The sequence below is a fragment of the Urocitellus parryii genome, chromosome 6, assembly GCF_045843805.1.
Source record: "Urocitellus parryii isolate mUroPar1 chromosome 6, mUroPar1.hap1, whole genome shotgun sequence".
Classification (NCBI taxonomy): Eukaryota; Metazoa; Chordata; class Mammalia; order Rodentia; family Sciuridae; genus Urocitellus; species Urocitellus parryii.
Window position 1 is genome coordinate 109,845,685 of NC_135536.1, and position 12,444 is coordinate 109,858,128.

The window sequence follows — 12,444 nt, forward strand, 5'->3', positions numbered from 1 at the left end:
TGTTGTCTAGGCTGATCTCGAACTTCTGGGCTGAAGCTGTCTTCTTATCTCAGCCTCCTGAGAGAGCATTTGGGACTATAGACATGCATCATCACGTCCAGCTGACCAAGTGAGATTTATTCAGGGAATGCAATCTTGGTTCAACTTATGGAAATCACACCATATGAATATGATAAAGAAAAAAAATCACATGATCATTTCAATGAATATAGAAAAATCACAAAAAAAGTCAATATTTTTTCATGATAACAATACTCAATAAAACCAGGAATAAGTCAGGCACAGTGGCGCACACCTGTAATACCAGCTACTCACTTGGGAGGCTGAGGCAGGAAGATCACAAGTTCGAGACCAGCACAGGCAACTTGGCGATACCTGTCTCAAAATAAAATAAATAAATAAAAATAAAAACGAGCTGGGGATATAGCTCATTAGTAAAGAGCTTATGGGTTTAATCCCCAGTACTGAACAAACAAACAAACAGAAGTAGAGGGGAAATTTTTCAATCTGAAAAAAGGGCATTCGTGAAACCCCCCAGCTAATATCATTCATAATGGTGAAAAACTGAAAGCATTCCCTTTTAAGATAAGGAAAAAGAATGTATATTCTCATTGTACTTCTAGCCAGGGCAATTTTAGGTAAGAAAAAGAAATAAAAAGCATCTGTATTGTAAAGGAAGAAGGCAACTATCTCCATGTGCAGATGATATGATCTTATATATAGAAAATACTATAACTCTATTGGGCATGATGTTATACGCCTGTAATCTCAGCAACTCAAGAGGCTAATGGAAGAGAACTAAAAGTTGGAGGACAGGACTGGGGTTATGGCTCAGCGGTACAGCGCACGCCTCGAGTGTGCAAGGCACCGGGTTCAATCCTCAGCACCACATAAAAATAAATAAAATAAAATAAAAGAATTATGTACAACTACAACTAAAAAATAAATTTTTTAAAAAAAGTTGGAGGACAGCCTGGGTAACTTAGTAAGACCCTGTCTCAAAAATAAAAACTGCTAGGGATGTAGCTCAGTGGTAGTGTCCCTGGGTTCAATCTCTAGTACTGAAAAAAGAAAACAATATGATTCTACAAAATACAGATGTGGACAAATTGATCATCTTAATATTCATGTGGAATTGCAAGGGACACAGAATAGCCAAAACAATCTTGAAAAGAAGAATGTTGGAGAACCCAGATTTTCCAATTCCAAAATTTCTACTTTTCTAATCTTCAAAGGTTAGTTCAGAGGCTAGAAGGTGTAACTTAGTGGCAGAGGGTATATTAGCATGTTCAAAGTCCTAGGTTCAATCCCCAGCACCCTGCCAGTACAAAACTACATTAATCAAGACAATATGGTATTGGAATAAAAACAGACATATAGGACAGTGGATTAGAACTGGGGTCCAGAAATAAATCTATACATTTATAATCAACTGATTTTCAACAAGAGTGCTAGGACTAATCAAATGGGGATAATTTTTTAACAAATGGTGCTGGGACAACTAGATATCCACATGTAAAAGTATCAATCTGGACCTCCAACACTGTATACAAAAAATAACTCAATGAATCAAAGATCTAAATATAAGAGCTAAAACCATAGAATTCTTATATTAAAAAAAAGGTATATTGGATTCCATCAAAATTTAAAATTTGTGCACCAATGGGCATACATTAGTTTTCCAGGGCTTCTGTAACAAGTTGCCAAACTTGATAGCTGGAAAAAAAAAATCCAGAATTTTATTCTCATCCCAAATTTATTCTCAATTCAAAGAAGATATATAAATGGCCAATAAACACACGAAAAGATGTTAAACATAATTGGTCATTGGAGATAGGCAAATCAAAACAACAATAAATTATCACTTCCCACCCACTGGCATGGCTATAAAAAAAATGATGGACCATAACAAGGATTAATGAGGATGCAGAGAAATTGGAACCCTTATACAATACTGGTAGGGAATGTAAAAATGGAGCAGCTAGGGCTGGGGATGTGGCTCAAGCGGTAGGGCGCTTGCCTGGCATGCGTGCGGCCCGGGTTCGATCCTCAGCACCACATACAAACAAAGATGTTATGTCCGCCGAAAACTAACAAATAAATATTCAAAAATTCTTTTAAAAAAAAAATGGAGCAGCTACATGAAAAATAGTCTGGTAGTTACTTAAAAGTTTAAGCATAGGGCTGGGGATAGAGCTCAGTTGGTAGAGTGCCTCACATGCATAAGACCCTGGGTTCAATCCTCAGCACAGAAAAAAAAAATTTAAGCATAGTTATCACATGACCCAGAATTTCATTTCTAGATATATACCTCAGAGAACTAAAAATATAAATCTACACAAAAACTTGTATACTGGGCTTGGGCTGGGGCTCAGTGGTAGAGTGCCTGCCTTGCATGTATGAGGCACTGGGTTCAATCTTTAGCACCACATAAAAATAAAGAAAGAAAGATATTGTGTCCATCTATAACCAAAAAAAAAAAAAAAACAAAACAAAACAACTTGTATGCTAATGTTAAAAGCAGATTTATGTATAAAAGCTCCAAAGCTGAAACAATCCATATGTCATATAAACTGATAGATCAACAAAATATGGTACAGCCATATAATGGAATATTATTTCACCACATAATAAAAGTAATAGTTACCTGCTTCCACGTGGATAGATCTAGATAATATTATGTTAAAGAAACCAATCACAAAGGACTATATATCATATGATCCCATTTATATGAAATGTTCAGAATAGGCAAATCAACAGATTCCAAGAAGAATAGGACCTGGCAATAGGGAAGATGAAGTGGAAGATTGTGACTGCTGATGGATTTTATTTTGGTTTGGATATGAAGTATCCCCAAAAGCTCTTATATTAATGCGGGTATGTCGAGAGGTGAAATGATTGGATTCTGAGAGCTGTAACCTAATCAGTCCAACCTAGTTTGAATGGACTGGATGGTAACTGTAGGCAGGTGGGGCATGGCTGGAGGAGGTAGTCACTGGGGATGTGCCCTGGAAGGATGCATTTTCCCTAAGGCCCCTTCCTCACTCTCTGTTTTCTGACCCTGCCATGAGCTGAGCAGTTTTCCTCCATTGAATCCCTCCTCCAGGTGCTAGCTCACCTCATGCACAAAGCAATAGAGTGGGCTGTCTATGCACTAAAACCTCTGAAATTGTGAGCCCCAAATAAACTTTTCCTCCTCTTGTTGGGTATTTTGGTCATAGCAACAAAAAAGCTAAAACAGAAATTAGGGGCCTGGGGTTGTGGCTCAGTGGTAGAACACTCACCTAGCATGTGTGAGGCTCTGGGTTCGATCCCCAGCACCACATTAATCTAAATAAATAAAATAAAGGTATTGTGTCCAACTATAAATTATATATATATATATTTACATACATATATTTTTTTTAAAAGGAAAAGTTAGTACTGGTAATGGGTTTGTTGTTGTAACTAACTTGACTATGTGGTTTAGAAACCTTTGGAAATGGTTTGTGAAAGGAATTTTGAAAAGTTTGAAGATTCAGGCTAGAAAAGTTTTAGAATGTTGTATGTAGAGTTTAATTAGTGATTTTGGTGGGGGCTCAGAAGACCAGAATGGCAACAGAAATGCACACTGTGCTCATGAGGTTTCAAAGGGAATGAGGACTCTATTGTGAATTGAACTAGAGGCTACTAGTGTTATATTCTGGCAAAGAACTTGGCTACATTTTGCCCATATCATGGGACTTTACATGGGGCTGAATTTAAAAGTGATGGACTAATTAATCTGGCAGAGGAAATTTCAAGGCACCATAGCATTTTATCAGTGGCATGAATATTATTGGCAGCTTTTAGCCAGATGGCAATAGAAAACAGAATTTAAGAATTTTAAAAACTTGAAGTCTGGCCAAAAAAGTGTTTGTAAAGCTGAGGCCAAGAAATGTATGCTTGTTGAAGAGATTACAGACCCTAAAGACACACTAAGTACTTTGCACAGAGACAACAGAAAAGATGCCTCAAGAGCATTTTAGGAACTGGCAAGACCACACCCACCTTAGGCTCCTGGGTGTAAAATTACAAATTCCTTTGATAAGAGATCATCCTTTTGCCCTACTGCTTGCACAGGAGGGCCTAGGAAGTTGTTTCACCATGCTGAACCATGTAGGTACTCAGAGGTACCTGCAGCCATGATACCAGGGGTCCCAGATACTGTGTGATCTGGTGGCAGACCTTGGCATCATCAATGTGGTGCTGGTTCTACAGGAATGCAGGATGTTCTAAGCAGTCATGGAGGTTTCTACCAAGATTTGAAAGGAAGGCCTCACATCGCAGGCAAAGTATAGCAGTGTTGGAGTCCTTATGGGCTGTTCTTAAGAAGGTAATGCATGAAGTTGTAAAGGTGAGGCCAAAATCCCTACAGGCTGCTGCTGACGGGGTGATGTGTGAGAGGGTGATGGTTGGTGAGGCCAACTAGGCTAAAAAGGAGCCCTTGTGCACTACAACTGGTTAAGTCCAAGGGCCTTTGGAAATAGGGATATTTTCACATCTAGAAGCCATGTGTCCTACATTCTATACATGGACCTGTTTGCTTGGCTAGGTTTCTGGTCTTTTTTTTTTTTTTTTTTTTTTGGTACCCGGGATTGAATCCACGGGCACTTAATCACTAAGTTGCTTAGGGCCTCACTAAGTTGCTGAGGCTGGCTTTGAACTCAAGATTCTCTTGCCTCAGCCTTCCAAGCCACTGGGATTATAGGTGGGCACCAGCACGCCCAGCCCCCATTCCATCTTTTATGTCCCTATTCCTTCCTTTTGGAATGGGAATATTTACTCAAATATTTTGACTTCACCTTTACACTGTGACACTGTATATTAGGTGTGTGTAAGTTGCTTTCAGTTTTTATAGGGGCTTACAGCAAGAGTTTGTCTTGAGTCTCAGAGGAGACTTTGGACTTGGACTTTTGGACACTGCTAAGACCATGAGAATCAAGATGAACTAAATGCATTTTGCTCTGTGAAATGGACATGAGCTTTTGGGGATCAGGGTAGAATATTATTGTTTAAATATGAGATGCCTCCCCCCAAAAGCTCCTGTAACAATGTAGGAACATTTTGGAGGTGAACTGAATTATGACAGCTGTGACCTATAATCAGTCCATCTTGGTTTGAATGTGCTGGAGTTGGTAACTATAAGCAGTGGGGGTGTGGTTGGAGGAGGTGGGTCACTTGAGGCATGCCCTAGAAGAATGCACTTTCCCTGCAGTTTCTTCTCCCCCTCTGGTTCCTGACCCTGCCATAAGCTGAGAAGTTTTCCTCCACTGAGCCTTTCCTCCATGATGTGCTGCCTTCCCTTATGCCTAACTAATGCAGTCAGCTGTCTATGGACCAAGAGCTCTGAAATTATAAGCCCCAAATAAACTTTTTCCTCCTTTAAGTTGTTCTTGTTGGGTATTTTGGCCACAGTGATGAAAAAGCTAACTAAAATTGATTTCTTTTGGATGAGGAAAGTGTTCTAAAATTAGGCTGTGAAAATAGCTGCACAACTCTGTCAATATATTAAACAACACTGAATTGTACACTTTAAAGGGGTGAATTGCATGGTATATGAATTACATTTCTATAAAGCTGTTAAAAATAAAAAATGAAAAAGCATTTCATATTTGAACAAATCAAAAGAAAACTGTGGTAGCTATCTTAATATTAAAGAAAATTTCAGAGCAAAAAATATTACCAGACACAAAGGTCATTTCATAACAAAAAGGAGTTCAATAAATCAGAGCATAATAATCCTATCTACTTATGCTCCTAGTAACTTAGCTTCAATATACATAAAGCAAAAACTAATATAATAGAACTAAAGAAATAAATAGTTGGGGCTGGGGTTGTGGCTCAGTGGTAGAATGTGTGAGGCACTGGGTTCAATCCTTAGCCCCACATAAAAATGTAATAAAGAGGGCTGGGGATGTGGCTCAAGTGGTAGCACGCTCACCTGGCATGCATGTGGCCCAGGTTTGATCCTCAGCACCACATACAAAACAAAGATGTTGTGTCTGCCAAAAACTAAAAAATAAATATTAAAATTCTCTCTCTCTCTCTAAAAAAAAAAATGTAATAAAGATATTTTATCTACCTAAAACTAAAAAATAAATATTAAAAAAAAGAAATAGTCAAACCTATAATTATGGTTGGAGATTTTTTAAAACTATATTTTATTAGGTGTTGATGGATCTTTATTTTATTTATTTATTTATATGCAATGCTGAGGATTGAACTCAATGCCTCACACCTGCTAGGAAAGTGCTCTACCACTGAGCTACAACCCCAGCCCTATAGTTGGAGATTTTAATATTCCTCTCTCAATAATTGATAGAACAGATAAGAAAATCAGTGAGAATACAGAAGACATGAACAACACAATCAAGTTGGTCTACTGGGCATTAATACAGCACTCTACCCAAAACAACAAAACATTCTTTTCAAATATACATAGAACAAATACCAAGTGCTCTACCACTGAGCTATAATCTTAGTCCCAAGGAATTTTTTGTTTTAAAGAAAAGTCACAAGCCTATACAAAAGAATACTTGAGATAAATAGCTGCCAATCAAAATAATGAGCTATCATAGAAGTTGTTTTTTAAAAATTATTTTGAAAAATATCACATCTTAGTTCATTTTAGCCCAAACATGCTATTCAGTAAGGAAATATTCAACATGAAAATAATAAATGAAAACAAAAAAGGCAAACATTGGCACCTAAATCATTATTTTGTCACTGGGATATTTTCAATTATTTACTTTTGTCTAAAGGTAAACTATTGAGGAAAAAAATAAACAAAAACAAAAACCCTCAAGCTTTGATTTTACATAAATTACTTAGAAGCAAAAACTGAAAGAAGCAAAAATTGAACTTAGTATCTTTAAGTTACTGCTGTTACTAAGCATTAGAACTACAAATTTAAAGATTTAAATAAAAATCTTCCTAGAGGGCTGGGGCTATAGCTCAGTGGTGGAGTACTTGCCTAGCATGTGTGAGGCACTGGGTTCAATCCTCAGCGGCACATAAAAATAAATAAATAAAATAAAGATGTGTCCATCTACAACAAAAAATATTTTTTAAAATCTTTCTAGAAATATATGTTACATTCTTTTGTTTTGCTTTGTTTTGTACTGGAGATTGAACCCAGGGCCTCATACCTACTAGGCAAGTGCTCTACCACTAAATCAGAGCTACATCTTCCCCATCTACCTTTTTTGGACAAAGTCTCACTAAATTGCCCAGGCTGACTCCTAACCTGCAATTCTCCTGCCTCAGCCTCCTAACTATCTGGGATTGAAAGTGTATACCACCATGCCCGCTTATATTTGTTCTTTAATGTCAATTTCCTTCCTCTAGATGTGAGAATTACTAGAAAGTTTATGGAAGGGAAAGGTAGTTAAAAACTGAATTGTAATTTTTCTTAGATGTTAAAAATTGAATGGAACTTAAGGTCACACATGTAAAAATGCTGAAATGTTTTAATTATTTTTTACTCATTTCTACTTCAAATATAAACCCAATTGAATTTCTGCCTCTAAATAAATGTGGATCTGAAATATACATCAAACCATAGGAATAACGATATTTAGTTTCTACCTGAAAAAGATCCAAAAGAGGCTTCCAAGACAACATTAAGACTGCTGCTCTGTTGATAGTTTTAGGAATTTCAGAATAAAATAGTGTATTTTCTCTGTTTTCACCAGACATGGCTAAGGGAAAAAAAATAATTTATTATTATGTTTTCAAATAGCATTCTCACTACAATTACAGTAAAGCATATGAAGCCTTCTATACACTGCAATACTTTACAGTCTGTGGGACCTAAAATAAATATTAATATGTAGGATATGCAAGTGCCATATGCCTTAGAAATTTCTTCAATAAAAATGAAGTTTCACAGAAAAATGCTTTAAGTTTCATTTTGATATTCAGATCTTAATTCCCCTCTAACAAAATAATCATCAAAGCATATAAAATGATATTAGGAGAGTTAAGACAAATACCATTTTCAAATTAAAAAAAATTAGTTTGTTAAAAGTTGGCAATAGACTCACGGGATTCCACTGTGACAACTCCAGATTACTAAAGTTCTTTTTTCTGAATTATCTATTTGGAAATAAACACAGATCTAACAATTCTAGCTTTTCTTCATTATAAAAAATTCTGATTGTAATCATTAATACAGCCTTTGGTGTTTCAAATAAAAGTATATTTTACACTTTTATAATATACTCAGCAACTACAACTCTATACTTACCAAGATAATAGATCCTATCTGAATGAGGCCCATCTGGATCATTCCTCTTCACAAACATAAAATCATGTGGTGCCTTAGCCATCATGTAGCCATGATATTTTCTGGTATCAGCAAGCAGCTTTTTAAGCTGACTCCAGGAATATCGCTCAACATAAAACGGCTCCAGTTTAGGCTGATCCTGTGATTCAATATTCTCCTCACACTCTGCAGTCTCAAATATCTCAACACCCAGCTGTTCTGTTTCCATTGCTGCTGCCATGTTGCATTTTTCTAGAAAAATAAGGCACATGAAGCTCTTTACAGGGCTGTCTTATATTATCAGAATGACAGTCTGACAGGGGCAAAACCAGATAAAACCATTAAGAAAAAATGCTGCAATGAAACCTAGTAAGCAATAGCTCCCACTTCTCTGTGCTCGGTTCAAAATGAGATTATTTTAAAAATTGAGGTCATGTCAATTTCACAGTTACTATAAATCCCTATGGGAACTTTTATAAAAGGCTCTCCTTAGATATCTCTTGCCAAATTCCTTTTTCTTTCCCACACTGGAAACAAACAGGCCATATGCCAATTGGCTGCTATGCTCCACCCAAGAACATGTCAATAGTGAAGCTAAATGTGCCAAGGGAGTTGGGGATTTTTGCATTTAAAAAGGTAACACATTTGACAACTGTGAATTTCTCCAACTAGCAGAATAATCCCAACTGGAACAGTAATAACACTGTCACAAACAATGTCCTTGTAATAATCTTCCTAGGGCACTTACCCAAAGAAAGTGTAAATATTGTTTCCTTTTAAATGGAATTCTAAACAACAAAATACTTAACTGGCTGGTATGAATCTTTTGTGCAACCCTAGACATCACTATCATATATACTTGAGATGATTAATATCTCAAAGAAACTTACATGACTATGATTATACATTATCTAACTTATGCTTTGTTTAAATGAGAAAGATACTATTCTTAAGTGGCTTTAGTTAAAGTAGTTGTAGAAAGCATTTAATATTTATATCAATATTTTGATAAAAATTTGGACACAAATTTACTAGTTTGACCCCCAAAGCATTAATATTTCATACACTAACACTTATTTTTCAAATGTCAAAAACATGTGGGCTTGGACATAACAAAATTGTACTTATTAAACCATATTTCACATAACTATTAAATACTTCTAAATGGCTGTGTTTGTAAGATGATGCATTTTTTTAAGCTCAATTTCTGATAAGAAGTAACTTATGAGAAAAAGTTATTAGCAGGTATGGGCTGTGAATAAGTCCATTAGGTATGGAATACTGGCTTGAAAATGAATTGAACTGTGTGCCCAAGATATTATTTTCTTTTTACCCTGAACTGTATTACCATTTTCAAAGTAACAATAGCAAAAGTAGACAGAAAACTCATTAGTTACATCAGATATATTTATAATATTATTACAACTAGGTATTCATATCCAACAATTAAAATACAAAAACAGCTCAGCTGATTAAGTCAGTTAGCTCAACTGGTATGTAACACACTGATATTTGTGAGGTAGATTATAACAATGGTTGTTTGACCATCTAAAATCTAGTGGAGGCCTATTTCTACCAAATGTGTCAATGAATCTAGTTTTATATCTAATGGAATGATGGACAAGTGAGAGAATCTACACAAATTTTGCTCATTTCACATGTGTTAAATTTAGAATTTGGTCTCCAAAACACTGCTTGTAAGCATAGGGCTAGGAATAGAACAGAGAATCTTAATAGTAAAACTTCTCAAGCTTTATTGCTCAGTTTCTTGGATCATTATGTAAAAGATGCATCAGCTTATATATAAGTTAAAATCAACAGGTATATTTCTGAATTGTACTAGCTCCCTAGACTGTTTCTCTCTATATACATACATAAATATACACATGTGCACACTGTAGAATTCAAATGACATTCTGCCACTCTGTATATTTACAGCCAATGTTTATTCCACCCTTTCTAGGACAGACCTGGCATTATGGTAGCCATTTACACAAATGTTTATAATTGATTTAACTTCCAGAACTCCCTAATACCTTGTATAGAATTACATTCTCAAAATGTGCGGCCTGAATTTCTAAAGTCAGCATAGTCTCTACAAAGTGCATACTTTTCATTGCCCCACCTACCTCTTTACTTATGGACCTTCCCTGGTGCCTATCTGATTGTATTTTCATCTGCTCAGATCTCTTCCACATTCAGAGATCATTTTCAAGTGCCCCAACTTCAAGCACAGATCCCCGCACTTATCCTGCTCTCTTCTCAGAGGACTCTTTCCTTTTCTCACCATCCAATCCTGCTCACCAGGATAATATAAGACTCTTGGTCATTATTAAAACAGACCATATGTAGTCAAAAAAAGATTAAGTATAAAAAGTTCCAAAATAGCACTTAAAACTGAGAACTTTTTGATGTAATATATGCCCAAATTACTGTCTGTAATTATCAAAATCCTAAATTATTTTCCGATATGGTATAGCCCAATTTACTCAAAAGAATATCCTAATAGTAGTGTAAACCTTGATGTTCAGACATACATTAAAGGGAATTATGGAAGAGCTAAAAAAGTATAGAGGGCATGCAGATGTGAAGTTACTGGCTGACAGAATAGATCACTGGTAGAGCTTTTGCCCTGAGGTGGACCCCCAGCCTAGTCCAAAAAAAAAAAAAAAAAAAAATCAGATGAGGTTTCTATTACAAAGCCTCAAAAAATGGCAGATATAAAATTTCTATGTGCCTATTCCTGTGCCTCTTTTATCTAATAATGTCATGGTTAGAGACAAAAATCAATTCAGTAGGATTAATAGGAAGAACTATAGGCCACTTTTTTTTTTTTTTTTGCAGAAAGGGAACTAACTTGAATTTACTAATTTAAGATTTTCCATAAGATAAAGAATGTCCTACTCATTTAAAGTGCAGTCCATTTTTCTTTTCCTTACCACAAGATTGAGAATAATTGAAACGGGCAACTTTTCTGGAAAAAGAATCATTACGCTTGTTGAAAAAAAAATCTATGATTACAAATGATACTTTGTTAACAGTTTTAATTCTGGGCTCCCATAGCTCAAGTAGGTGAAGATGAGAGAGGTGGTGAGAAAAGTGGCAAGTGGAGAAAAAGTTATGCTAGCACAGCAACAACAGGATAAGTAAGATGTCAAGACACCTCCCCATAGCACTAAACCCCCACCCCCATTCAAATAAGGGTGTTGAGTTAGAGAACTAAAGGGCTCTAGAGTTTGGACCTATTCAAATGGCATTCCACAAACAGTCGCCCATTTCAACATGCCACGGCTCACCGAAGCCTAGATATTTCACTCTTCAGGGTCCACGGCTACTCGAAAAAATCATAATTACAGAAGGGGCCAAAATCTTGAAAACAACGAATAGGAAAATGAGAAGTACAGATGCTGAGAAGATGGGCTGGAAGGATAAAAAGTGTTAAGAAAAAGTGTGAGGAAGTTGGACAGGACAGTATCCTGAAGCGGGTGGTTGGAACAAAAACCGACCTAGAGTGAAGCAGTAGGGAAAAAAGAACACCAGCTGGGAAACCAGAAAATCTGAGTCCCAAGCCCATCTGCCACGGTCGGACTTTAGGCAAATCCCTTCGCCTCTGTGAGCTTCCGTTTCCTTATCTGTGAGCACAGACAGTACCCGGCCTCCCAAACCCAGAGAGGCTCAATTAAGATAACGGACGTGGAAGTCCGGAGGGCAGCACCCAGCGCTCAGGAGCGCCTGGTGAACGTTGGCTGACTCGGAATCTGAGTCTCGGCTTCCTCTTCCGGCAAATGGGGCCCCGCCACCGGCTCAACCCCGCGCGGGCGGCTCCTCGGCGAGGCGGACAGGGCCCGTGGGCAGAGGCCCAGGCCTCGCGGGCGAAGGGGAAGGAGAAGGGGGCGGATACTGCACCTTCCCCCCCGGCCCCGCCCGGACCGTCCTGACGCGCGCGCGCGCTACGGAGCGGGCCTGCGCCGCTTCATGCCGCGCCGCCTCCACTCCGGGCCGGGCTACAGCAGCTTCCTCGGCGGCGGCGCCGGTTGCAACCCAGACGGCGGACGCGGCACTTAAAAGCGGAGGACGCGACACTTAGGGGCGGCGGACACGGTACTAAAAGGCGGCGGCAGCAGCCCCAGCACTTCCGGTTCCTCGAGACCCGACCT

General features: G+C 37.7%; 1 protein-coding gene across 11 annotated transcripts in view; it reads right to left on the reverse strand.

Moving 5' to 3' along the window:
- Nucleotides 1–12,444, reverse strand: part of Dpp8 (dipeptidyl peptidase 8) — a 60,479-nt gene extending 48,035 nt beyond the window's left edge. For 2 of the 11 annotated variants that reach the window (XM_026384928.2, XM_026384927.2), the window contains exons 1-4: nucleotides 11,584–12,443; nucleotides 8,270–8,539; nucleotides 7,609–7,721; nucleotides 316–375 (exon numbers count right to left, since the gene is read on the reverse strand). In XM_026384928.2, coding sequence (XP_026240713.1) covers nucleotides 316–375; nucleotides 7,609–7,721; nucleotides 8,270–8,528 — 432 coding nt within the window. In that variant the 5' untranslated portion in view covers nucleotides 8,529–8,539; nucleotides 11,584–12,443. Of the gene's footprint in view, nucleotides 1–315; nucleotides 376–7,608; nucleotides 7,722–8,269; nucleotides 8,540–11,583 lie in introns of all 11 variants that reach the window. The other 9 variants (XM_077800209.1, XM_026384923.2, XM_026384919.2 and 6 more) reach the window with 8 other exon arrangements.